Genomic DNA, 25,300 nt, shown 5'->3' with positions numbered 1-25,300 from the left:
TTCAGGAAATGCTATAGCATAGGAGAAACCACACTGGCTTTGTAATCTTTTTGTATTTCTCTTCCTTATTTTGTTCTTCTCTGAAAGGAAGCTTGCTTCATACATCAACCCCCTCCTCTCCAAAGTCATGGCATTAACAGAGGGTTTGGTGCCATTACATTCTTCATTCTGTTTCTGTGTTACATCTCTTCCCTGAATCTGTCCTTTTTATTTCAATTTTGAGCCTTTTGGAGCAGCATCTGTTAGTATTAGAGTCACTACTCCAACACAATGAGGAGCCATTCTCAGCTGGGGACTCTCAGTCCTTGGGGACTACTGTGATAAATACGATTCATAATACTCATTAGAGACTCATTTTCCTTAGGAAGCTTTCTTGGCCAGCACCTCAAAGGTAAAAGGTACAATAGATCTATTTGCCTCTGCTATGACCTACTTGACTTCAGAAGGTTAAGCTAAAAGTAGCCTAGTCTCAGTGTATTCTACATTCTTTGTTATTTTGTACTGTATGTTGAAAAGGAATAAGCTTTTCCTAAGAAACAAAGCACAGCTATGAGCCACTAACCCTTCAAAAATCCCTAATACTCTATTGAAATCCCCAAGCATTGCTACAGGAACTCTTCTCAACCCACAAGGCATATTTTCAACAGTAAGCCAACTTCGGAGTTATCCAAAATAATACTGACAAACTGCTAACCCCAGAGCAATGCCATCTCTCTGAGAGGGAAGGAAGAGAGCCGGGGCATGAGGCTGGAATTCAAAGAAGAAGAAAACAAAAGGCTCTGGAGGGCTCAGGAAGGTATGTGGAGGAGCCCTCCTGCCCTACCCACAAAGATAAGAGAAGCCGCATTAAATCAGCCCTGGCTTTCTCTCTCCCCTCCCCAACTGCAGATGATTGCAGAGGTATTTTGTGCAGAAGGGAGCTCTTTTCTAGAGCACCAGCATGTTCCTCTGCTCTGACTCATGCAGCAGCTCTGCAGACCAGCCGTGGTGATATCATACTTGCCACTGCAAAGTGATAAGCTGTGACATTACCAACAGTGGCTGTCATGACGTCAGTGATTGAATTAGGCATGAGTCATTCGAACACCATTCTCCAGAAGCTTAGTGGCAACATCGATTAATCACCGATGGCTGTGCCAAACGGTGCCTTTACCTCACAGCTCACAGACTTTCTGGACAAAGTGAAGTGATGCTACACACCGCAGCTGCACCCCCTGACCTGGGGGTTGGTTATCTTCCCTCCAGCTACCCCCGCCGGAGTCATCAGCTGAAGCTCTTGTTGGTCATGATGAATATCATTATTTTCACTGCCCCCTCAAAAAAAATCCCAGGCATTTTCAATGAAAAAACACCTCTTGTTGAAGATGACCCTCTAAGTGGATGAACAGAAAAAGGGAATTCTTTGATAAAAATCTCCCCTTTGAGTAGTCTTAACTTTCACTGTGTGTTGGCTGCTTGTGGTTACCCTCCTAGGTTGGAGTTTAAAGAATTAAGCAATTCGGTTATATATAAAGAAATCAACTTAACCTTTCACTGAAACGAAGAATACTTCCCATGCCTCTTCTAGAGTTTGCAATGAATCCTAGCAGAAAAGGTGATACCACATGTACAAAAAAAGCTTATAGAGCATTTGTACCTGAGCTGACAACAGCAGTTAAGACTACTCCACTGCAAGATGACAAGTTAATTTGGCTCTAATGTTCCTTCAAATTAACAATGATATCTTTTCTTGTTTCCGGAGGACCAGATCAAAAAGGGTAATGTGCCAGTGAGCAGAAGAGTTGATGGTGCTGAGAAGATGATGGGGATGCTAGCAGAAAAGCAGCAGGGAAGAAGATGGGGGAGAAAAGGAAAGAAGACAGCAGAGTTTGTTATTTTTAAGAAAAAAAAATTGTAGAGAGTCCCAAACAAGAAGAGGAGAGAAAGGTTAGAGGTAGAGCAAGATAAGTGTGGAAAAGGAGAGAGGTGATGGGTGGATTAGGAAGAACAGTGATGGGGGACTGTGCCACTGGGACATGGGACTTTCCAGTCTTCTCCTGCCTTTCCAAATACATGGAAGAGGCATAGAAGGGAGACAGACACAGAAAACAAAGAAGGCATGGGAAAGAAGATGAGAGAGTTCAATTTGATTTATCCCCATGACTTTTCCATGTTTTGGTTGTATGGAAGCAATATTCACCGTCATTACTGCCTGGCCAGCCGTGATCAAGGAAAGGTCAAAGGAAGGTAATAGAGAGATGCAAAGGAACTTAACTTCTAATATAAATAAACCTTCCCATAGACTCTCATAATTCTTCATACTTAAAATATCGTGAATAATTCTAAAACAACAGTAACATATATTACTAGGAACAGTCTGTGTTAGCTGTGCAGCTATCCCCAGGTCACTGCACAGACACCCTCCGATACCTTTCAGAAGAGCAGGAGGTCGGCAAGTGAAGGAGCATTTCTTGCCAAAGGTGGTCCCCTCACTGCAGTTGAAGGTGGCTGGGTAGACATGGTACTGGTCTGGGACACCGCAGTCCACGGGTTCGCAGGTCACCTGCTTGTTCCACTTCCCATCCGTGCAAGTCATGGTGATGCTGGACTCCATCTGGAAAAAGATGCATGCCTACAGCCACCACAGCCAGCAAGGGAAAGATTAAAACCATTTCAAGCCTAATAACAGCCATTATTTTGGCTCACAAGTTAAGCAAAACTGGGCCTGATCACTACCATCATCATCTGGACAGCAGCTACTAAAAACACCAAGGTCCCACAAGAAACAGCGTCAGAGAATCAGGATGTATCTCTGTCACCTCTGGGGTGAGACACCAAAGTGCTTCCATATAAAGAGTGGAGCGCTACAAATAATCTGAACTCTCGTCTGCATCACCTCGTGAGACGAGCCGGGAAGCCTGCTGCTCTGCCCTGTGATCAGAAAGGAGGGTGCAAGTCTGAGCTGTTTGGAGCTGACAGCTATCCCTGATCCCTGTCACCTTTGCAGTGACACAGCCACTCCAAGGGGATCCCCATGTACTTCGGAGCAGTCGAACTCACTCTTGGGTTTGAAGTAAAAGCCAACCTGACATGAACCCATTTGGGACTCCCATCTGAGGCTCTCTCAAGAGGTGTCAGTCACCCTTGGGCTGGGGTACCAGGGGAGGTGGCCTGGGCCATGTCAACCTTGTGTTCAGATACTGACAGCTGCTGTTATGGCTTCTACTATCAGCGTGCCCCGAGGCTCCAAATGAACTCAGGGCCCTGCTGCCCTGGCACCGGGGACATGCACACCGGAGAGACAGACTTTTTAATCGAGGAGTTTGCAGTGGACAGACTTTGTATCTGAGCATCCTGCCCATACGTTCACCTGGCACTTGGGAGGTCGAATACAGAGTCAGCGTCTGTGCTCTGACTACCCTAATGTCACTCCACCGTCATAGCTACACAGAAGCTACACTTCTATGGATTTGAGGAATAATCCAAGCAATGCAGCAGATTGAAATCCTGAAGTGCTAGGGAGGGAGGAAAAAAAAGAGAGGAGGTAAAGGAGCCACCCATCCAAAGCTAGGATGAAGAATTTACTGGGTGACTGAAGGACAAACAGATGTTGGCAAAGAGAACAGAATAAACAATGTATCCACTTTTGAATTAAAAAGGGAAAATTATTAAAAACTAGACGTGAAGAATCTGAAAGTAGGACTCTTCCCTCCATACCAGAATAAAGAGAGGGACAGAAGAAAAAGAAACGTGAGAAACCCAAACACGAGAAGGGGAAGATACTGGCGAGGAATCTGACCAAGCCGTACAGCAGCACTCCTCTGCCTCCAGGGAATATTTTATTCAGGGCTGGTACGCTCACAGGAGATTTGCACCGCTGACCATTGATCTGGGTTTATAAAAGGAAGGGGAATTTTTCTAGCACACATCAAAGGGACCTGGATTCCCTTTTTGCAAAAACACCCTAATGGTTTCAACAGAAGTTCAGACCTGTCTCCCTTTGATATATGGTTGCATTCAGAATGGAAAAAGCAGTCCCAGAGCTGAGAAACTGGACACTTCCCAAGTGGGCACAAAACCCCTTTTCTAGACCATAGAGTTTATTTAAACAGGGAGCACTGCTGATGGAAAAAAATGTCTTTTCTACAAATTTAGAGTAGCACGTTCTGGGATTCTCGGAGTGCTCAGGTGAAGTGACACTCTGTGTTCTTATTCCCAATCATTTTGCTCCCCAGTGGCTATTAATTCTGCTTTTGTTGCTTATCAAATATCTGCACCATTAAAAAGTATATATATTCTCTAGACAGTTGATGACTTGAAGGTGCCTGTGTTTCCAGGAAGTTGCGGTGTGATGGCCACAGGAGAAGGGATGATACAGCATATTTCCATGTCTTCATAACGCATACACACAGCAGCATCACCATCACATTTGCACTCCAGGCTGGGCTGCTCCAGCATTCAGCAAAGCCTCCATTTCCCTTAACAGATGCTATCATCAAATAACACTCCAGCACCGTGGCTGCTGGGCACCTCGACAGCAGGAGGTTAAAACATAAAACCAAGCTATTGATGTCAGGGGCTATCCAAACGTTATGGAAAAGACACAGGTCCTGCACTGTATCTTGCTGGATGCTGGATCCACGCTAAGCACACGGAAGCTCTATCAGTGATAGGAGATTGAACTCCAAGAATTCAGTTATTAGTGTTGGTGCGATCTAGTTTAGGAATAAATGATTGTTCCTACTAGCTGATACCGGCTGCTGAGACACAATATGATGCACAAGGGAGTTTCTCTAACGATAGGGTTGCACATCAGATGTACCTCTACAGAACACCAAATAAACGGTGCAAATTCAGAATCCAGAATATAACACAAAAATTTAAACAGAAGCAGTATCTGTGCATGACAGTCACACCTTACAGAAAATGGGCAAGAATGTTTTGCCCAAGCTAACACTTGTGAGAGTGTTTCAGCTGCGGCCGTGGTCTTTGTTAGCAGAAAGCTGCAGGACACTACAGCCTGCTGGAAATGCAAAGTGCCTGGGGTCACCCCTCCTTGGAAGGGATCCCTCGTTAGAACTATACTCCCACTGCACTTTGTTTCTGCCCCTGTTCTAGACCTTGATGTGAAAAAAAAATAAAAAAATAAAAAAAATCAGTCTCTCCACATTTTCATCTCTGGGTTTCTCCCCACAGTATTTTCCCAATAAAAACACTAACCAAATCTGGAAGAGTCACCTCCTTCCACACCCATATGGCTTTTCCTCTTCCTGGCACACTGGCAAGGCCGTTCCCATGCAGAGAAGCTGTGCCCATGTGGGTAAGACCCTGGCTTCTCAGCTTTTTCCAGTAATTTGTTCCACACTTTGTATGATGGAAGCTGAGGTTTTCAAGGTCAGGCATAATAATGGCACATTTTAGAGCACGTCTATCATGTCATCACTTCAAGCAATAGGAGCACATGCATTTCTGCAGCAGAACATAACATAGAACATTCCCCGCCATGGAGACAAAGACTAGTGGCTTTGATTGAAAGCGCAGAAGACAACCCTACCAGGGAAATTATTGCAGATGGCACCCACCATCTTTCAGCTTCTCCCTCTTGCAACATCCCACCTGAAGGTGGGATCGTTGCAGTGCCCAGGGGCAGGACCCCAGGCTGCTGAGCAGGAGCCCGTCTCTCCCCAACCCCACGCCACACCTCGGGGGTATTTCCAATCGACTCAGCCTGAGCAGTGCCACCTTCGGATCCGGCATTGCGTCTCAGTGGCAGCATCTGCATCTGCCTTTGCAGATCTCCCACCCGAAGCCTGAGCAGGCACGTGCCTGTTTCGCCTGTCTGATCTGACAAGGTCACCCAGCTCACAGCAGTCCATACGAAGCACTTGGCTTTCTCATCTGGTTTATTAGCTGTCACTTTGGGCACTTTGTGCTGCTTTGACTGGCATCACAGCAACCGCTTCCCTTCATGTCCTGCCTTCCAAAAGAGGCTTACGCAAGGAGGGAGGGCGGGCAAGGAGAAAAGAGGAAAAAAAAAAAGGGCCTCCAAAGATACAGTGTGCAGTACAGTGAAGAGGATGCAAACTTAAACAAATGTGGTGCCAGAAAGATTTGTTTCTTGGGACTTTTAACAGCCTGGGAGAATTCATGTCTCCTTCCTGCTGCCCAAGATCCCAGCCGGCTCCTTCTTCAAGCGATGCTTCACGTGTGAAGTTTCCTCTCCTTAAAAATGAACAGCTGTGCCCTCCCCTCTAAGTATTCTTCCACTTCTGCCCACTACTGTGCCTCTAATTGAACCCACATGAGCTGCGCTTTCTTTTCCTGGCATGATTGATGATGCCTTTGCACAACATTAGGGAGCTGCTGGGTTTTAAATAACACCTCTTGACCAGAGCAGCAGTGGTGGTAGCTTCAAGGAGAGATGACAACAAGTAACTGAATGAGCGGGGCTTTCAGCGAAGGACAAGGGGGAGGAAAGCAGTGAAAGACAAAGGGGGAAAAGGGGGAGAAGAGAAGAAAGAGTGATGGAGTTGTCAGGGGGGTGGGAAGAAATCGGGGGGGAATGAAAACATCCCGAGATCTTCTTTGTGAGAAAGATACATGAAGGATTTTGCTCCATCACTACGCAAACCCTTTTCTGTTGTTGTTGCTTAAGTCCCTAAATGAGGACGAGAGAGAGCCCAAGAGTCTGTAAACAGCTCAGCTTTTTTTTATTTTCAAACAGCAAAGTTTCTACTGCACATAGTGCTGACGGTTTTTAGGGTTTGGTGATTTTATGGAGTTTTAACAGAATTTGGGAATGGGAGCTTCTCAGAGAGCAGAGATGAATGAATTTTTTGCCCTAAGACTGATTAAAATAGTGGCTTCAGAAGACACAGAGGCCAGAAAGTGCAGAAACTGTTAAGAAGATTTTCAAAGACCCCTTAGATGTAAAAGATTGATTTGAAATGTGACTTGTGCCCCTACATCTCTGAGGTGCTTTTGAAAATTTTGCTTTTAATTCTCTGTTCACCCTTTTTTTCTGCTTTTCAGTGAAATATGGAAGACAAATGTGGTTCAACACCAGGGTGTTTTCACTGGTCTGTCAATCATCTTCACCAGCATGCAGTGGACATGGGCCACCAATGTTCAGTCTGCTCTTTGAGACATTGCACCTCACCTCAGCCTCCTTCCTACCAAGAGTGTGAAACATCAGCATGTGCAAAGCTACTTTCCTTCCTCCTCTTCCTCGTGCAGCCCCCCACGCTGTCAGTTCAATGAGAAAAAAATAGCTCTAGACCCTCAAATCAGTCAAACAAGCAAAATATCCAACTAAATGACAACAGTGAAACAACCAACAGCTTTGTGCAAGGTTCCTCAATCACACCAGAAAGTCCCTCTGACCATAGATAACAACCCACATGCCCTATCTCATCTCCAAATGCTTGTGATCAGAAGAGGAGCTGAAGCTGGGAAGCAATTGTGGAAGGAGCACAATGCAATTCAATACAACACAATACGAGGAATCCAAACCACGGATTCTGGACTTTCTCGGATAATTCATTTCCTGCCTACACGTTCCACAAGTTCTGGCTTGAAGCACCTGACACAAAGAAATAAAACAAGACAATAGCGAAAGAAACTGTCCGTTCCTTTTCAACGGATCTCCAAAGCACATGAATAAACTTTTAGAGCATGTGTTTAATGTGCTTAGATGAATATGGATATCTTTAAGATGCTCCACTCCTTCCGTGATTTGAACAGCAAATGCACAGCGCTGAGCAAAACAAAGCCATTGGCCTCAGGGTTTTTATCGGTGGAAAAAAGACGATGAAGTGCAATAGTAGACCAGGATGAGAGGAAGCATGTTGTAATAGGCAGTGAATCACGTTAGCTAGGGGTGCTAAAATCCTCCACTCCTGTCATATGAGTCTGATCAAGGCTCTGAAACCAAACTTCTCAGAGCAAAACCATATACAGTTGGCTGAGCCTCCCCAAAAGGTACTTCTTGCGTTTAAACAACACAGCGCTGGTGAAACATGTTTAGGCTGTTTTATTTGGTTTGGGATTCCTGTGTGCTCAATGTACAGATCCCTTCCAACTATTTCCTCGTTCAGCCATTCAGGCTCGTTTGAGAACTTGTTTTCTGTTCTGTAAAAATGCTCAGCTGGAGCTGGGGTTCTGGTGCTGATGCCAATTAGGATGGAAGAGGCCCAGCTCGCGGGGTCCTGTATTTGTTTTGTAATTGAGTTGAAAGGGCTGACTCATTCCCCTCCACTCTGTCTCCCCCCTCTGCGAGCTTATGAAGAACACAGTATTTCACAAATACAGACAGGCTGCTGAGCGCGGCTGCCTGCCCCCAGCCCTCCCCGGCCCCCAGATGTGTGTGCTGCCCCGACAACACGCCAGAAGGTGCCGATGGGGGAAACCACCCCCACGTCGCGCTCACGGGATCCGGCAGCGTTAGAGATGAGAGCGCAAACTCGGGTGTCTGCCCTGCACCCACGTATCCCATGCGCCCTGCTCCCAGCGGCGTGTCGAGGCTGGGACATGCTGCACGTACACCTCATCCACCTCCCCCGGCACGAAGGACCTGCATTTTTTTAACGTTTAAAGAAATGGATAGCTTTCCTCAATACCCCACTCACTGCATTGACACGTTGCTTTTGTAGGACTGGATTATTAACGCATGGCTTAGAGAAGATGGGGAGCACTCCCTGGCCTGCTGGGGTAGGTTTTCGGTGCTTTGTTTGGAAGGAAAAAGGGTTGGGTGCTTTTTCCACCCCCTTGATAGCATGCATTTCTGCAGTGTCAGGGTGTGGTTGGCAACAGATGGACTGAAACACTGCAGAGGAGTTAAGACATTGTTAGCCTCAACCCGAGGAATAAAAATGAGATATTTTGCCCAGAAACTGGTTGTGCAAAAAAACAAACACCCCACCCCCAAAAAACCAACCCAAGAAACACTGTTGGGCTGAGTAGAGCCAGTGAGATCAGAGAAGGCCTGAACACATATTTAAACCTTTTGGGTTGAAAATTTCTAAATTTGGGGAACATCTGAGCTTTGCTCACTGTCAGTACCTCTTCCTACAGAGTCAGATGGCTCCTATTCTGATGAGAAGTATTTGGATGAGGCCTCGGCCCAAGGCTGAGCCGAGATTTTGGGGTTTAGGCTGGGTTATTTCTCAATTTCTCCACATCTGTTTGCTCATCCCTGTCTTGTGGGTCATACAAAACCAGCAGAACAAACCTGGCTCTTGCTGAGATCATCGTCTCGCTGGACTTGCAAAATGTAGCCAGTCTTGCAGCTCACGTTGCACTGGGCACCGTTGTACCACCCGCCACCACTGCAGTTCAGCAGCGCGTTCTCGATCTCCAGCTTTTGGCAGTCAGTGGCTTCGCAGGAGTAGTGGACGCAGCTAGGTGAGAGACAAGAAGTGGTATTTTTATTCAATTCATTTAATTCATTCCACAAGAGCACGTGTGTCTGACAAACTCATCGCTTGTCAGGCAGCAGGTACACAGGCTGCGTATGAAGCCGACTCGGCAAAGGGCTCCTCACCAACGAGCACACCCTCTAGTTATGTCTTCTGAAGGACAGGGACAGTAGTAACAGTGATGACTATGAAAGCAAATTACAGGTCTTGTGGCAAAAGGGAAGAGCCTGCCAATTCTGCAGAATTACTTTCTGTTCTGCAATATTTAACTGCACTGTGGCCTTCCTACTCCTGCACCAACATGCATGCATGCATGCATCCATCCATCCCACGAGAGCACTCTCCCTCCAAGAGCAGTCCTTATGCCCCATCCAATTTTAAATCTCTGCTGAATTCAGGAGTGCCTGATATTGCTAGTGATAAGTGTGCATGTGTGTACGTGCGAGGAGGGATTTCTGTGATAGACACTGTTATCTTTGAGAAACTCGATTGAAATCAACACATTCATTTTATTCCACTTCACGAGGAACACCAAACATCAGCTGTGTAGCTGTGTTGATAAGCTCTTATCAAGCTCAGCAGCATGCTGTCATTTCAGATCTCTCCGGTTGCTGTCCTGCCATCCATAAAATGTTTCCCCGGATGGAAACTGTCTGCTCTCCCTACAGTAAATTACTGTAACATTTAGCACAACTTGTAAAAAGAGGGTTTTGTTTTATTTTTGTATACACAGAGGTGTCTGGTTGACACAAAATCTTTCACCATCTCTGATGACCTGAGTCAAACATTATAGCACATGTTCAAATGTGAGTATGGGGCAGTCCCTCAGCTAAAGGACAATGAAAATGCTGAGAGTCTTAAAGCATGAGGGTAGATTCAGAGTAGATGTAAGGAAGAAATTTTTTATGATGAGGGTGGTGAAACACTGGAACAGGTTGCCCAGAGAAGTTGTGGATGCCCCATCCCTGGAAACATTCAAGGTCAGGTTGGACGGGGCTCTGAGCAACCTGATCTAGTTGAAGATGTCCCTGCTCATTGCAGGGGGGTTGGACTAGACGACCTTTAAAGGTCCCTTCCAACCCAAACCATTCTATGATTCTATGATTCTATGTGCAAAGACGTTTTGCTAGATTAGAGACAAAATTTCTGGGGTTAAGGATTCCTAAAAGGTGATATGCCTCTGCTGAAAATTAAATAAATTTAAATGAAATACAGTTAAATTAATTCTGAGGAGGGAAAAACCTTGACTTATTTCACCATCTACGTGGGTAGGGAAGAACCTGAAACACAGAAAGTTATAGAAAGAAGAGAAAGCAATGCATCAATACACATATTTTGAAATGGATTACAAGCAAGCTATTCCCATCTCCTAGAAAAAAGGTTAACAGCCACCAAAACCCCATCCACCTTAGTAAGCACAGGACTTAGCACGTAGATGGTGTTTTGCTGTGTTCAAAGCATTGTGCAGACATTATCTAATTAATTTTCATGACAGCCCTGTGAGACACCTGGGCTGGTATTGTTATCTCCATGTTACTGATAGAGAAGCACATCTGCACATGTCTCTACTGAGCTCTAGATCAGATTAAACGACAGTATTATGTACCTCCACAACTCATTTCTCTGTCCCAGACTAGTGCTATATGGGAAGTGCCCGCTGCCTGTAATTTAAGGTTGCTTGTTCAATGGCGGCCCTTCCCTGGAGTGCGATGAGCCATAAACAATTTCTACATTCAGAAGGATCTTATTTCCTCATTGTGCACAAAGTATTGCTGCTGACAGGACTGAGGAAGGAGAATTCCACCTCTGTGTCGGCCAACTCGATACCCTTGTATGCAGCAAACAGCGCCCTGTCTATCAGCACTACAACTGTGATGCTCATTACTTCTGCAGAACGGATGATCCTCTGCCAGAGCTGACCTACACAGAGTGATCCTGCCTTCAGTAGGATCCCCCCCACCATACCAAGGGCTTCACACATGTTTTCCAGTCACTGTAACTCACAGCCTGACATACAAATTTAGACTGCCATTGGTTTCACTTTGCACCGATCAATAAGACTGTGGATGAGACGGTGGAAGAACAAGTGGACCGTATATCCTAGTGCCCAGGCGGTCTTCTCTTGCAGAGAAATGAGGTGAGAAGAACAGCCGTGTGCAATTGTCTTGTAAATGCCCAACATAAATCACCCAGGAGCGTGAACCACAGACTTTACTCTGTTTCGGCAGCAGCCCCCCAGGCAGCCTCACACACGGCAGCTCCCCGAGCGGAGCAGTACCTTACTGTTGACCTCACAGCACTGCTAGTTGAGTAAGTCACCAATGAACATTAGCAAGAATATCTGAACACAGATGTTAAGTGAGAACGTAAATGATGAATGATGTCTTGTTGAACCCTCCCTACATGTCCCAGTTACACCTACCCATGAAGGCTAACTGTCACTTTGCTCCCCTCCATTTTTCAGATGGTGAGGCTGCAATACGAGTTCCTCCCGTGCCAGGGCTCCAGTGACGAGGAAGTTGACTCATTGAGGAAAAAACGAGCACTATTGCCAAGCCATTCTCAGAAGCACATATTGCGAACCTTGACTGCCCATTGCAAAACTCCCGCAAAATCTGAAAACCTTTTTGCACTAAAGTTGGAAAAATAAAATAATAGCAGGCCTATTTGATTTAATACTTATGTGAATCAATGTGCTACACATTGATGTAGCACTGAATTCAGCCTTGAATGGCTTCAGAGGGAAGGATGAGCCTAAGAAAACCTTTGCAATTTGCACAAAGGGAAATCTGGAGCAACATCACCGCGGTCAGTGGCATTGCTTTTCATTTCCATCAATGTAAAGGAGAAAAAGAATCTGGTTTCTTGAGTTCATATCAGGACACCAGATGAGCAAGCCTGGGCTTAAAAGTCCTACAGAACTGAAACGCCACAGACAAAGGCATTAAGAAACACTTATTGTGATGTTCTTCTTTCTGTTTACAAGTCCCCTTGTGGTCTTCTTAAATGGCCAGGGAACATTTTTAGCCACCCCCTCCAGGCTCCAGATTATGCCTCGGTTAGCAGATCATCTGGGCAGCTCTCTCTGTCTGTAACTCTATATGAATGACTTCAGTGACAAACAATACAACCATTCACTTTTTGTAAAAAAACAACCACTGCCACCAAATGTTTCCAATTTAAATATTTCTGGTTCTCTAGCTACTGGTTCCAATTTGGTATCAGCTACTGTCAGCCGTAAATCCCAATGAATTTTGAAGTCATGATCCTGAATTGAGTTCTGCAAATGCAGAAATTAAGAAGGAGAAATTAGTATCTCCAAGTAGGAAGTTTAGACAAAGAACCCATCACATCCATATTGCAGAATTGTGGGTTACAGAAGCTCTTGCATGGGTACTGTCATTTAACCGTGGTTAATCATCACGTGCTCCAGAAACTACGCATTCCTCGGGAAAGAAACAATATAGAGTATCTGAGAATGAAATAACTTCTACTTTAACTCATGTTGATTCCTGGCATAGGACAGCTTATCCCATTTTCTTGCAATCAAAATTGGGTGACTTCATCAAAACTGCCTATTTCAAATCATCCCTGGTCTATCCTAACTCCCCAAATGCACCTGGGAACTGCTTGCCAGCGTATGAGCTGGTCTGGATGAGAGCTATGCAAGGGACCCAAGGACCACTCCAATGATTTACTTATATATATGTAACAAACAAGTGTTGGTGCCTGGGATATTCCCTGACAGGGTTTATTTTACTAGGCCCACCTCAGGATTCACCTGTTCCTGTTCTTGCTCTGGTAGTGTGTGATTTCCTAAAGCAACATTTTCAAACTAAGACGAGTGCAAGGAGCAGTGGATTTCTCACACACGTTCCACTGCCTGCAGCATGTTAAAAATACAGATCAAGGCAGACCATTTCACTGATGTAAAAAGCCCTGAAATGAGTTAGCTTCACATGTAGGCTGAAGTTCTGAGCCAGTTCTTACTTTATTCAAATCCATTCTGCCCATCCCTAATCTAAATAAGCTCAGTCATTAGCCTCGAAATCTTTATTTCTCTGTGCCAATATTGGCCCCAGTTCAGCAAGGCACTTAAATACGTGCTTAACTTCAAAAGCACGGTTAAGTCCCACTGATAGATTTGACTACAGGGGGATGTAAGCAAATAGCTAAGGGCTTTGCTAAATTGGGGTCTTAGTGACACAATCCTAGAAACATTTGTATTTTAACATGTTTATAGAGAATTATAACAATTAATTGGAACTCTTCCTTCCTCACATAAAAACAATCCAGGACTTCCTCTTTCGAAAAGCTTACAGCAGCCAAACTTTCTTTTCCTAACCCTGGGGTCAAGCACTTTTCCAAGAACTCATCTTAACATAGTGCTCTAATTATTTGTTTTCTTCGTGATAGCTCTGACACATATATATGCATAGGTGAGCATAAAAGCTCATGGTATACACTTGTTACGAGAAGCGCCACACCATTATCTAGTCTACACTAGGAAAAACTTCCTTTTCCACAGTCCAGGCCAGCCTGGGCTGCAGAACTGAAGCATAGTTTGGTTTTGTTCTATGCCACCATACATACAACTCACACACGTGTAGCCTCCTGAGGGTTTTTCTAAGAGATTTTTCCTTACAATGGGTTTGTCTTCTCCTCTGTAGAGGTTCCTCTAAAGGCAAGAGCAGGTTCTCTCTCTCTAATCCAAACATATATGCAGCATTTTGAAAAGCAAAGGCTGCTAGCCACTTTCCTTGCTGTAGAAATAAAAAAAGTATGAACTGCAAAGGTGGCAATGAATTTATCTTCTTCAGCCTTCAGCTAAACCACATTGGTCTCCTTGTACTAACACAAAATCTCAAAGAACATCTACCTGAATCCTTGGGGCTGGATGGGGACCGGTGAATCTGTGCTGACTGTGCCACTGGAAGAAGGATCAAGCCCTTTCCTTTTAGGTGTTTGCCTTCAAATCTGGTCAATGAGAGTGACCAGAAGAGTAGCATCACCTATGGTCCCTTCAGTGATCTCACTGCAGTACCGTTGGGCCTGACTCTGATAGCGATCGCAGCAAAACCCTAATTCAAACTGATAGGGTCAAGAATGCAGATAAACCCAGAGATTTACAGAAATACTTGATCCAACCCTAGGTAAACTGTGGGGGAAGGAGAGGCACGAGCCAGCACATCCCCACCACTGTCCCCACCGCTGGCAGGGCAACATTCTCCCTGGGGACTGGCTCTGCCTTCAGCCTGCCCGCACCCTGTTCTGAAAGGTATTCCTACCCGGGGGGGTCCATATTGAACTGATAAAGCTCTCAAAGCCCCTTCGCCCTGCCAGCCTGGAAGCGGGACCGTGTGCCTGGGCGTTAGCAGCCCTGCAGGTCTCCCTGCCAGAGTCTGTCCAGGCAAACAAAGAAAATGCATCGCCTTCACTTTAATAAAAGCCAAATGATGCCTTTTGCCAATTACCAAAATGGGGCGAAGGTTAAAAACCCATTGAATTATAACACATGTCATGGACCAAAGCTTCTATGATTAACAGTTCTGTGAGAAATTCATTAATTTCACCAGAAGCAAGCTGACAGAGATTGCGCTTAATGACAGAACGCAGGGCAGGGGAAAGGCGGCTGAATTGGGAAAGAGAAAGCTGCATTAAATCACAAAAAAAAAGAGACGAGGAAACCCTTTTTTTTTTCCTCCCTTATAAAAAGGAAAAAAAATAACCGGAGTTATAAAGGGCGGTTGCATTTGTTCCGCTGCTGAAGATTTATCTTCATCATTTCTTGTTGGGGAAGCTGACAGCAGGAGACAACAAGACAAAGAGAAGAGCTGGAGTGGGCTACGTCTCCCTGGGGCTTGTTTGGGGCAGCAAAGGGTGAAGCTCGGAGGACAGCCCTCCACGGAGGCCAGGGCAAGGGCAGGCGATGGCATGTTGGCCAGGAGTGGGTCTTGGTCTACAGTGCTGGTCCCCCCCCCAGCTGTCACACGCCCAGATGTGCACACTTATGGAGAAAGGTAAACCCAAAATCTCCCCTGCAGAAGCAATTTTGCAGCTGTAACAGTGAGTTTGTGCCAAGATTTAACCAAACAAAGGAAAGGAAAATCTTTTTGCTACACTAACTAGAAAGCACAAGGAGCTGCACAACGTGGGGCATGCACGCTGGAGAGCCGTGGGCAGCCAGAGCCCGCTCCAGCGGCAGGGAGGCTTATCTTCATTACAAATACTGAGTTAATGGAGGATTAGAAAGCTGGAAACTCCTGAAATCCACAATTCTGACAGCTGAATTGGGGTGTCTACCTGGGTTTTCACACCTCCCACCTGCAGTTTCCAGGAGAGGAGCAAGTGGTACCAGGCAGGATGGAGGAGGGGACAGGTCTTGTGAACACGGCAGGGAAATGCCACCGAGGGAAAGCAGCACTTCACAAGAACTGCCTTGCCAGGGATGGGAGACCCCCAGCTGATGTTTCCTACACGGTGAAAAGGAAAAAAACCCTGATTTCTGAGGAACCACTGTCAAAGGCAGCCCCAATGCACCGGGCTTTCTTGCTGCTTGAGTGACCACGGAGTGGGAAATTATACCTCTACTTCTGCACACCCAATTTCACCGTCCACTCCACGAGGCTAAATAGGAAATGATAGAAGTATAATAATTTGAGCTATAAAGCGCAAGAGAAGACCTAACTGGGCCGTTATATCTGGTCTAAGGATGCAATGTGAAAATAAACCATGTCGTTTTTACAGCACATCTCCAGCAGTGAGGTAAACTTTTGCTGAAAACAAAAAAGAGCCTGTGGTCAGCTGCCACAGAAAAACCAACAACTGGAAAAATACAACTGGAAAGTACAGAGTATTTTTTTTTTTTCAAACCCTCTATAAATGTCTTCAGAAGGATGGAATGGATTTTCAAAAGAGCTAACGATGACTGAGGACAACTACCTATAAAGTTCAATGGGACTTTTGCATTTAAGCTCCTTTTTCACTTCTAAAATGTTAACTGTAATACATATTTTAAGAAAGAAGAGTGAGCGCATGTTTTATTTTCAGTTATTAAGTTGTCACTAACCCATGGGAGTGATCCATTCACCCTCAAAATAAAAGCTGTGTTAACTTTTAAGGGCCAATATATTTCTTTTCCCGCACATATTTAAAATCTGCACCCTTGCCTAGAAGTGTCTGTATCTGACTATAAATCCTCTCCAACCCAAATAATTCTCCTTGAAGAGAGAGAAATAATATCTCTTGTAGAGAGAAGCCAAAAAGCAGGCAAAAATATCCATGTTGACCTAAGGAAAATGAAAGCGGTAAAATTGATGCTTACACATAGGAAGGAAAGTTCCTTTAAAAATTAAATAAATATTTTAAAAATTGTATTAGGCAAATGCAACCAGTGGGGAAAGGGGAGAAGGGAAGGATGGGCAGTGTGGGACTGGCACTCAAAGGGAGTCTGGTGGGGAGACTGTGAGCATGGGAGGCAGAAAACCCACATCCACCTTCTGAACTGGTTAAGAATAAACTTTAAAAATCCCTCTTTATATGTTCTTCCCGGATTGGGTAAAATAACAAAGGAAAAAGATGTCAGGTGATAGCAAAGGCATCACCTAGTTCCTGGCTGCACAACTTAATGCACAACTTTCTCTACATCTTGGATACCTGAACTGCTTAGAGTTTCTTGTACAGAAGAAAGCATATATGGTCACCCAAAATGATCCCATCACAAGGCAAATTGGAGATTTTCCACTACAGCACTGTCATCAATGGAAAAAAACCCGCTGATTTCAATTGGCTTTGGATCAGGGCTTTATTTCAGAGATTTTCTAGTTCCTTGACTGACATGGGAAACTTTATGATCAACCCAGCGTTGTAACCTGCAAGACCTAAAACGCTACTTTGAACGAGCGAGGCTCTGATGGAAGTTTCTGAGAGCAAGGGGCTGAGACGGTTCAGTGCATCATGAAAACAAAACAACGCAACAAAAAAATCAAGAAGAAAAAGAAGAGGCAAACAGCGGGTGATTCTTCTTCAAGAGATTTCTAAAGGTTAGTTTGCTGGGCTGCAGAGGCTCACTGAAGCTTTGCCTAAGGGGAATGCATTTTTTATTAAGGAAATAACTTTCTAAACACAGAGCACTTCTAATTTTATAAGTGAACAAATGGTTCAATTCCTACTGAAAACTTGAGAGGGAGGAATGTGGTCCTGCGTCTCAGCCCTCTCGAGCTCCCTGTTGCTTCTCATCATCTCCTTCCAGTGGGTCTTTCTCGCTCTTTTTCTGTCCCGCTCCTGCATTGGGATTTGGCCAAACTTCCACAACTAGACTTCTCATCTGAAACTTGATCCTCCTGTCTTTGGGCCTCTGAATTTATACAACCTATTGCACAGAATGATCAGACTCCTTGAATCTAGGTCAGAACACACTGACTGGATTGATTTAGCTATAGATATACTCCTTTTTTTTAATTTTATTTTCCCTTCCCTCTCCCCCTTCTCACCCTCCCGCCTTTCCTGGAATAAAAGCAGGTCCTAAAAACAAGCCAGAACATTATCAAAAAACCTGACAGCTTCCTTAGGAGGCTGAGCAGAAGTTTGCTGGGATATGCAACTTGTTTGACTAGTGCTGCCGCTATGGTATGACGACTGCTCACAACTTTGAATTCACAAAGGAAAAAAAAAATTATTCTTTCAGAGGTTCTGCTAAATTCTCCCCTCTTCTTTTCACTGCCTCGCTGAAAGGATCCATGAAGCTGCCGCACCAGAGGCCATGAAAGGTCACAATCTCTGTGGGATGCTGTAAAGCAGAGACTGAGAGGGGTTGGTGGTGATCTATTGATGTGTCTGTAATAACAACAAGAATAAAACGGTAGCCATAAACCTTTCATCCTGGGGGGTCCCACAGAGCTTTTCAGAACGTGGGTCGGATCCAGAGAGGTACTGAGGGCCCTTACCCAGCCATAAAAGCACCACAAATGCTGGTGGCCAAGCACCCGCCGCACGGGGCCGAGCACCTTGCAGGGTCCGGCCCCACCGGGGCACAAGCATCACTTTGTCTCCGTGCGAGCGCTTCCATGGGAGGTCCCTGTAGCGCTTTAGCAGCACAAAGCGGTTTAGATTGAAGCTGGTGTGTGAGCGGCGAAAACGATGCCGTACTGGGGAATGTATGGAGAGTTAACTGGCCCCAATTCCAAGCTTGGGATAAAGGAGGGAGGAGAAAGGAAGAGGAAATAATTCACTAACAGTATCCCATGCGGGTTAAATGTCCCATCCATCCTGATCAATGAGAACACTGCCGGTTTTTTACCAGCGACACAAAAGGGTCAGCAGGGTTCAGCTGCTGTGCCCCTCCTGCCTCCTCTTAACCCCCGGCACAGGCAGGCGGCGCGGGGGGCGGTGGGTGGCGAGGCAGAAAGCAGCAAGCTGACAGGCTCACCTCTGCTCCGCCGGGCTGTAGGTCTGTCCTTGCTGGCAGCTGCTGATGGTGATGGGGTCGAAGTTGTGGAAGGAACGCAGGGCCACCCCGGAGATGGCCACAAACTGGGAGCTGAAGCTAATGAGGACAGCCTGGGTGTGATAAAAAGGGTGACTGAGGTCATGGATGACGGGGATAATCAGGGGATTGTTCCTGCAGCTCAGGACGTGGACACCTGCCAGAGGAGAGACAAGATCAGAGGAAGGGTCAGACTTAACACAATTGCTTCCCGAAGCCGTGGGCACTTCAGAAGCATTTCACCCATAGGAATGGCCCTATAGAGCTGAAAAGTTATGGTAAGCTGCCTGGAGGGGCTTCCCAAATCGCTCCGGCGAGCTTAGCAGAGAAGTATATCCATCCAGACAGCTGAAGAAAGGCTGCCATTCTCTCCGCAAGTGCGGCAGGCTCTCAGAGCAGTTTCTTTAGACCACAGCTACGTTCCTATTGTGCTCCGTTAAATCAGGAGCAACCATCACGGAGGAAGCGGAGTCGCACTATTGTAAAACCGGTCTGAGAGGACAGTTGGAGCCTTTATACTGCACATCAAATGGTGCCGACAGGCTGGGTGGCTTTGTGCACCATGGGCAGTGCACCAGTGGCTTGTTTGTAGCTGTGCATGTCATTAGCACTCAATGTAAAACTTTGTTGCATGAGCTCTACGCCAAATGTGCCCAGTTTTGATTTTTTTGATGGTTTTCACCTTTAGGGTATCTTGCTCTTTACTAAAAAAGGCAAAGATGGTCCTGGAGAGAGAAACGAGGGTGATGGACCCATTGAGGATTTTACAGGTGATCTCATTTGAGAAGAAAATAACTGTGTCTTGGGAAAATAAAAGTGTCTCAAGAGGTCAAGGTGCACAGAAGCACCAGAGAGGTGACACGGAGACTTCTTAATCCCTTTTCTTCAGCAGAGAAGGCACTCAGTGATAGTCGGGAAGAAATTCCCACCTTCAAGTAGAGGCAACCTGAATTCAAATGGGCCAAATTCGTCTCAGGGGTAACTGAAAGGACAGACAGCTGTCGGCTGGCCTCAAAATTCATTAATTGAGATTCACGGCCTGACGGCTGCCTGCAAAGCCCTGCCTCTGCGGCTCTGTGGCATCGCTCCGAGGATCAGCTTGGCTCCAGCTCCATTCGCTTCACTGGAGCTCCCCCAGCAACGGCTTTGGCCCAGGCCCTTTGGCTACCCTGATACGCTTACAAATTTGAAAATAAAATAAATTCTATTTGCATGTTTAACTGGCTCAGGGATTTCTATTATTATTATTTTTTTCCAGTTCAGATTTCTTGACTCAAAAGGGAAGGAATAAAAAAGTTTTCATTTTTCTCCTTAGAAAGTGATTTCCTGTGAATTAAGACAGACTTCTGACCACTCTCTTTAAACATCTATCTCCCACCCTCTACTTTAAAAAAATCTTCCTGTAATAAAAAAAATAAAATAAATAAGCAAACTTCTTTTTGTTTTGGTCTTTACCTGACCCTGAAATAACCTCCCTGTCTACTTGCCTCCCACAGGTCTTTTGATATCAGCTCCTTGTGGAACGGTGCATGTTTCTCACTTACAAACAGGTGCAGTTAATACTCAAAATCCCGGGTTCCCAAATTCCTTGGAAGTTTCTGCCTTCTCTGATGGAAAGCCAAGAAAGACCTTATGGTATGAGGCTGTTTATTCACTTCAATTTCATTCCTCGCACTCAGGTGGTGTCCACAACAAAACAGACCCTCGGAGCTGTGCTGCAGTTACTGGTGCTTTCTGACCCCGACAAGGTAAACGAGGGCTGAACAAGTCAGGTTCATTTAATTAACCTGCCTTCATTAGCAAAAAAACCACTCAAGATAGTACAGGTGCCGATGGCAGGGGAGTTAGAGCTGTCTCCATGCTTGCTCCTATTTCTGTAGCTCTGTATCCAGCTATTCAATGTTCAGCAGCTCTTGCAAAGTACCCAGCAGCTGAACCCCAGTGTCTACAATGGCTCTGAACTAACAGCGCTGAGGTGTTTGGCATCCCAACCCCTCCATCTCCTACCGAGACTCAGAAGAAGCTTCTCATTATTTTCTGGGAGTCCACATGGTAAAAACTTGCTCTGATCAAGGTGGGAAACTGCGCTTCTTGATAGACTGCATTTTGCTCATGGGAGTGTCTTTAGCACACTGAGGACTGATCAAGCTTTAAATTATTGCTACTTCCTTTTGGACATACTTTTAGTTTGCCACTAACTTCTGCTTAAGGCTGGCTGACCATCTGCAGGCCATCCTGCACCCAGTGCCTGTCAAAGTTTGCATCTCGGCTGCAGTTTCTAGCTTGCCATGGTGATAATTCAAACATATCAAATAAAATATCCAGGAAAAGGACTTAATGCCGCACCCAGAACTCAGAGAAAGCAGTGATCGGGAGCTCTGCCCGAGTGAGAACTGCTGGGTAGCCTACCCACACCTCTCCTCTGCTCCAGGCCAGCCTCTTCTGAAAAGGTCAGAGGGGCTTTTCCATGATGAAGGCGGCATTTCAGCTGTGAAGATCTCCAGGCATCAGTTTGAGCCATGCCAAACTCATGTTGCAACTTCATGGAGGATTTCAAAACCTAACCCTCAGTTTCCTCTTTGCTCCTCTTTCTTGTTCTCTTTCTCTCACAATCTGTCTGTCTGTCTCTATAAAATGTTGCATTAAGTATTTGTTGGCATGCTTGTGTCTCCATCATTTATTTCTCAGAGGGAAAGAGCTATGTGCCACTGTTTTGCGAAAGGAGGAGGATAAGACTAATCCAGGGGCTCTGGCAAACTGGGAGCTATTCTGACTCAACCTGCACAACTTGCTATGAATTTCGGTTTGTTCTCGGACAACAGACACCACACGTACTTTCTTTCTTTTCCTCCACACCCCACCAAATTATATATTACCCTGGATAGTCATCCAACGCCTGTCACTTATGTGTGTCTCTTCTCCTCATCACTAGCAGGAAGTTCACTTGAGCTTCAGCTTGTCAAAATGGCAAAGTTATGGTAAAACAGAAAGCTGGGGGAAGGGGGTTATGTTTCCTTAAAAACTGCTCTTGGGATGACATGGCCAGCTTTCTTCCCAGTGGAAAAAAGGTCAGGGGACAGCTGGAAAGGGATTATGCAAGTCCTACCCTGACATGGAGCTGGGAGCTAGGGTGAGCTCCTTGGTTCTGGAGCTTTTCTGGCTTTTCTGGCTTCCTGCAGCCAGAATCAATTCACCAGATAACTTCCCCAGGTTCAGGGACCTGTGCCCAGGGTAGAGACAAAAATGGTCTATCCTGGCACTTCAGCACAACTAGCAGGTCCACAGCCTCTATCAGGCACATCTGCTTGAGGCCACGCAAGCAGCCCACAAGGGCCCTGGTGTTAGACCTTCATCAAACCTGAAATACTTTGCATGAAAAATTTTGGCCATTAAATAGCTGTGGAAACCTCCCTGCAAGCAGGACTAGAGATCCGACCAGCTACACCTTGCGAAGCAGAAGCGTTTGCTGCACCAGCTGGTGCAGGTCCCTCACTCCCTGCGACCAGCAGTTCACCTGTATCACTCTCAGTGTCTCTCCAGGGAGGTGCTGTGCGTGAAGCACTGAAACAGTGCTTATTTTAATGACTAAAGAGGAATTAATCACTTCTGAACGCATAGTGAACAGGTCAGGAGAAATGTCTGTATAAAACGATGCATCATTTTCAACAAACTCTAGTGAAACTCAGGCCTTGGAGCATTGCCCAGAGAGGTTGTGGATGCCCCATCCCTGGAAGCGTTCAAGGCCAGGTTGGACGGGGCTTTGAGCAACCTGGTCTAGTGGAAGGTGTCCCTGCCCATGGCAGGGGGGTTGGAACTAGATGATCTTTAAGGTCCCTTCCAACCCAAACCATTCTATGATTCTATGATTAAGCAAGCCCTTTTTTTTTGTCTGATCCTGGAAAAACCGAGCAGGAGTATTGGTCAGTTTGTGAATGGGGGTACCAAGAGATTAAGCAAGCAATAAAGAGGGAGTTTAATAAAATACAGTCTTACCAAGATCATGGCTTTGCTCTTTGGTGTCAAACAGCTGCACACCGATGGTCTCCTGCTTCTGATCCAGATAATAGGTCCCATCAGTGACCAAGTGAACTAGGACTGCCGCAGCTACCATAGGCTGGGAAAAATAAGCCTGGGAAAACAAGAGCCCCATAAAGGCTGAGGTGGAGAACTGTGGTGGGCTTTAAAAAACCCCAAGAGTCAGTCCAGGACTTTTAAAACAACAATTCCCATCCCAGGTCACACAGAAGTCTTCTCTTCCAATCTCTCCTACACAAACTAGATAAACTTGAGTCAAACAGCCCTGCAGCTGGACGCTGTAACCTCTCAGAAATTCAATAGCCTTGTCACAGGAGGGGACTTCACCACTGACTCTCTAGACAGTGCTCAGAGGCTTTGTTTTGCTATTTTGCACTAAACATACTTCAAACAAAGGAGCAGCTTGGCCCAGGGAAGGCTGTCCCGTGATATTTTGCCTGTTGGAGAAGCTTTGTACAGGCAGGCAAAGAGGAGACTTCTGAATGACATGTGTACTTCCTACCTTCAGCCAGAAAATGGTCTGTGTCATGTGGGAGTACTGGAAGTTGGCCGTGCAGGGATACCAGGCATACTGAGAGACACCATCATTCAAGTCAATCACCTTAGTGCGACACATCTGCGGGAGAAAAAAAGAAACACCAAAAAACAGACATAGATGACAGTAAGGAAGGATTATGACTGTTTAAAGTGGGGAAAAAAGTCCAGGTGCACTGCTAGAATAAAATAATACACAATAATGACATTTCTAAATACCATGAGATTATTCAAAAGTTAAGTTTCCAGGTCTTCCACCTCAATAAGAAAAAACTGAAACATGAAAAGCAGGTAGAGACTCACAGCAGCTGGATGACAGCCAACAGTTTCCTCCTAATTTGCTACAAGGTCTTTGACAGCATTCAGAACAACTTTGCTCCCACCCAAATGGACCACGACTCTTCCCACTAGAGTCAAAGTGACGATCACTTCTGAACGTACCAACTCACAGCACAGACAGCCTGCAGATGCTCTCCACAGTACTCAAGCAATGTCCTATTTAAACCTGCACGTTACTGTAACCCCAGGGAAGCCACAGATGGCCATGTAAACTTGGAAGCAAGTGTAGCCAGGAAAGGCCTGTCTCTACAACCCAATTTAAGCAAACTAGTTTCTTGTTTTGTTAACTAGTTTCTGTAAGTGGAATCGCCTTCTTCCTACACCTACAGCACTTTCCATGGCAGGCAGCAGTGGGATTATAAGCGAACTGCTCTTCTCAATAAAGAACAAGTAGATGAATCCCAAGCGCTGGCACGGATGAAAACCTCAACGAAGAAAATGCCTGAATTTAAGTACCAGAGAGCCTTGCAGTGTCATCAGTATGTAAGATGTGAAAATGAAGCTGCAAGAAATGGTAGGATTTACCCTGAAACCACACTGCTCAGTGAAGCTGCTTCAAAAAAGAAACACGCATGACCATAGCCTTCATTCCCCCAACAAAAATGAGAAAGGAAATGCCCACCATGCAAAAGGCTACAACTGCATTAGAAGGATGCTCCCAGCTGAGGCTCTCGGAGCATCTGAAGGGTACCGGCTAAGATTCACAACGCTTTGGTGAACTCAGTGACTGTCATTACCAGAGTCACGGGGATAGAGGGAATTCCTTGTGGTCACACAGTATAGCGGCAACAGAGCTACGAATGTACCCAAGAGGCCAAACCATCTCCAGCAGTTGTGCTAGCCACAGGAGAGCCTAGGACTGATCACACAGACCACCTGCGTTAGGTGCTAACTGGAGCTAGGTACTCTTGGGGACAGTATTAGATTTCTTTCCAAGACCAGGGCCTGAACTGAGCAATCAGGTGGTGATGTGCTGTCAGTAAAGCTGTTCCCATAAGCAGTTTCCCTGATTATTAAAACAAAAAGAAAACTCTGAAGTGAAACAAGGGAATTAACAGAGATGTTTTTAACCATTCAAAATCCTATGCCCACTTGGTAATTCTGCATGGAACTGCCCCCTGGTCTCGGCAGGCAAAGTCTGAGCAATGCAAAGAGAGCCTGGGATGCCTGGGAATGAGAAACCAGACTGGCTAAAAGTGAGGTAATCACCTCTATAATCTGAGTCCCTCAAGATCCAGCACAGAGGAATCTATGGGCAAAACATAAATCAGCTTTAATGGGCTGGAAGAAGATTTTTAGTTTATTTATTTTTTAAAACAACTGGGACCAAGCTTCATTGAGGCTAGCCAGTGGATAGTGTTACATTTTACAGCAGAGCAAGGCTTTACATAAACTATCTTTGGCATTTGAAATCCAGGCCAGCAATTCGACATGTACCATTTCGCAATTCTCCCTTCTTGCATTTTCAGCAGCCTGTCTCTTGTTGGGAGCATGGTTTTTATTTTAATACCTC

General features: G+C 45.5%; 1 protein-coding gene across 1 annotated transcript in view; it reads right to left on the bottom strand.

Annotated features, from left to right (window-relative positions):
- The window catches only part of PAPPA (pappalysin 1), a 183,625-nt gene that overhangs the window by 34,869 nt on the left and 123,456 nt on the right, over positions 1-25,300 (bottom strand). The window contains exons 11-15 of the mRNA XM_050908005.1: positions 23,417-23,530; positions 22,873-23,008; positions 18,823-19,036; positions 9,209-9,377; positions 2,410-2,593 (exon numbers count right to left, since the gene is read on the bottom strand). Of these exons, the coding sequence (XP_050763962.1) occupies positions 2,410-2,593; positions 9,209-9,377; positions 18,823-19,036; positions 22,873-23,008; positions 23,417-23,530 (817 nt within the window). The remainder of the gene's footprint in view (positions 1-2,409; positions 2,594-9,208; positions 9,378-18,822; positions 19,037-22,872; positions 23,009-23,416; positions 23,531-25,300) is intronic.

The sequence above is a fragment of the Gymnogyps californianus genome, chromosome 18, assembly GCF_018139145.2.
Source record: "Gymnogyps californianus isolate 813 chromosome 18, ASM1813914v2, whole genome shotgun sequence".
NCBI classification, from domain to species: domain Eukaryota; kingdom Metazoa; phylum Chordata; class Aves; order Accipitriformes; family Cathartidae; genus Gymnogyps; species Gymnogyps californianus.
This window is presented reverse-complemented; position numbering and strand designations above follow the sequence as displayed.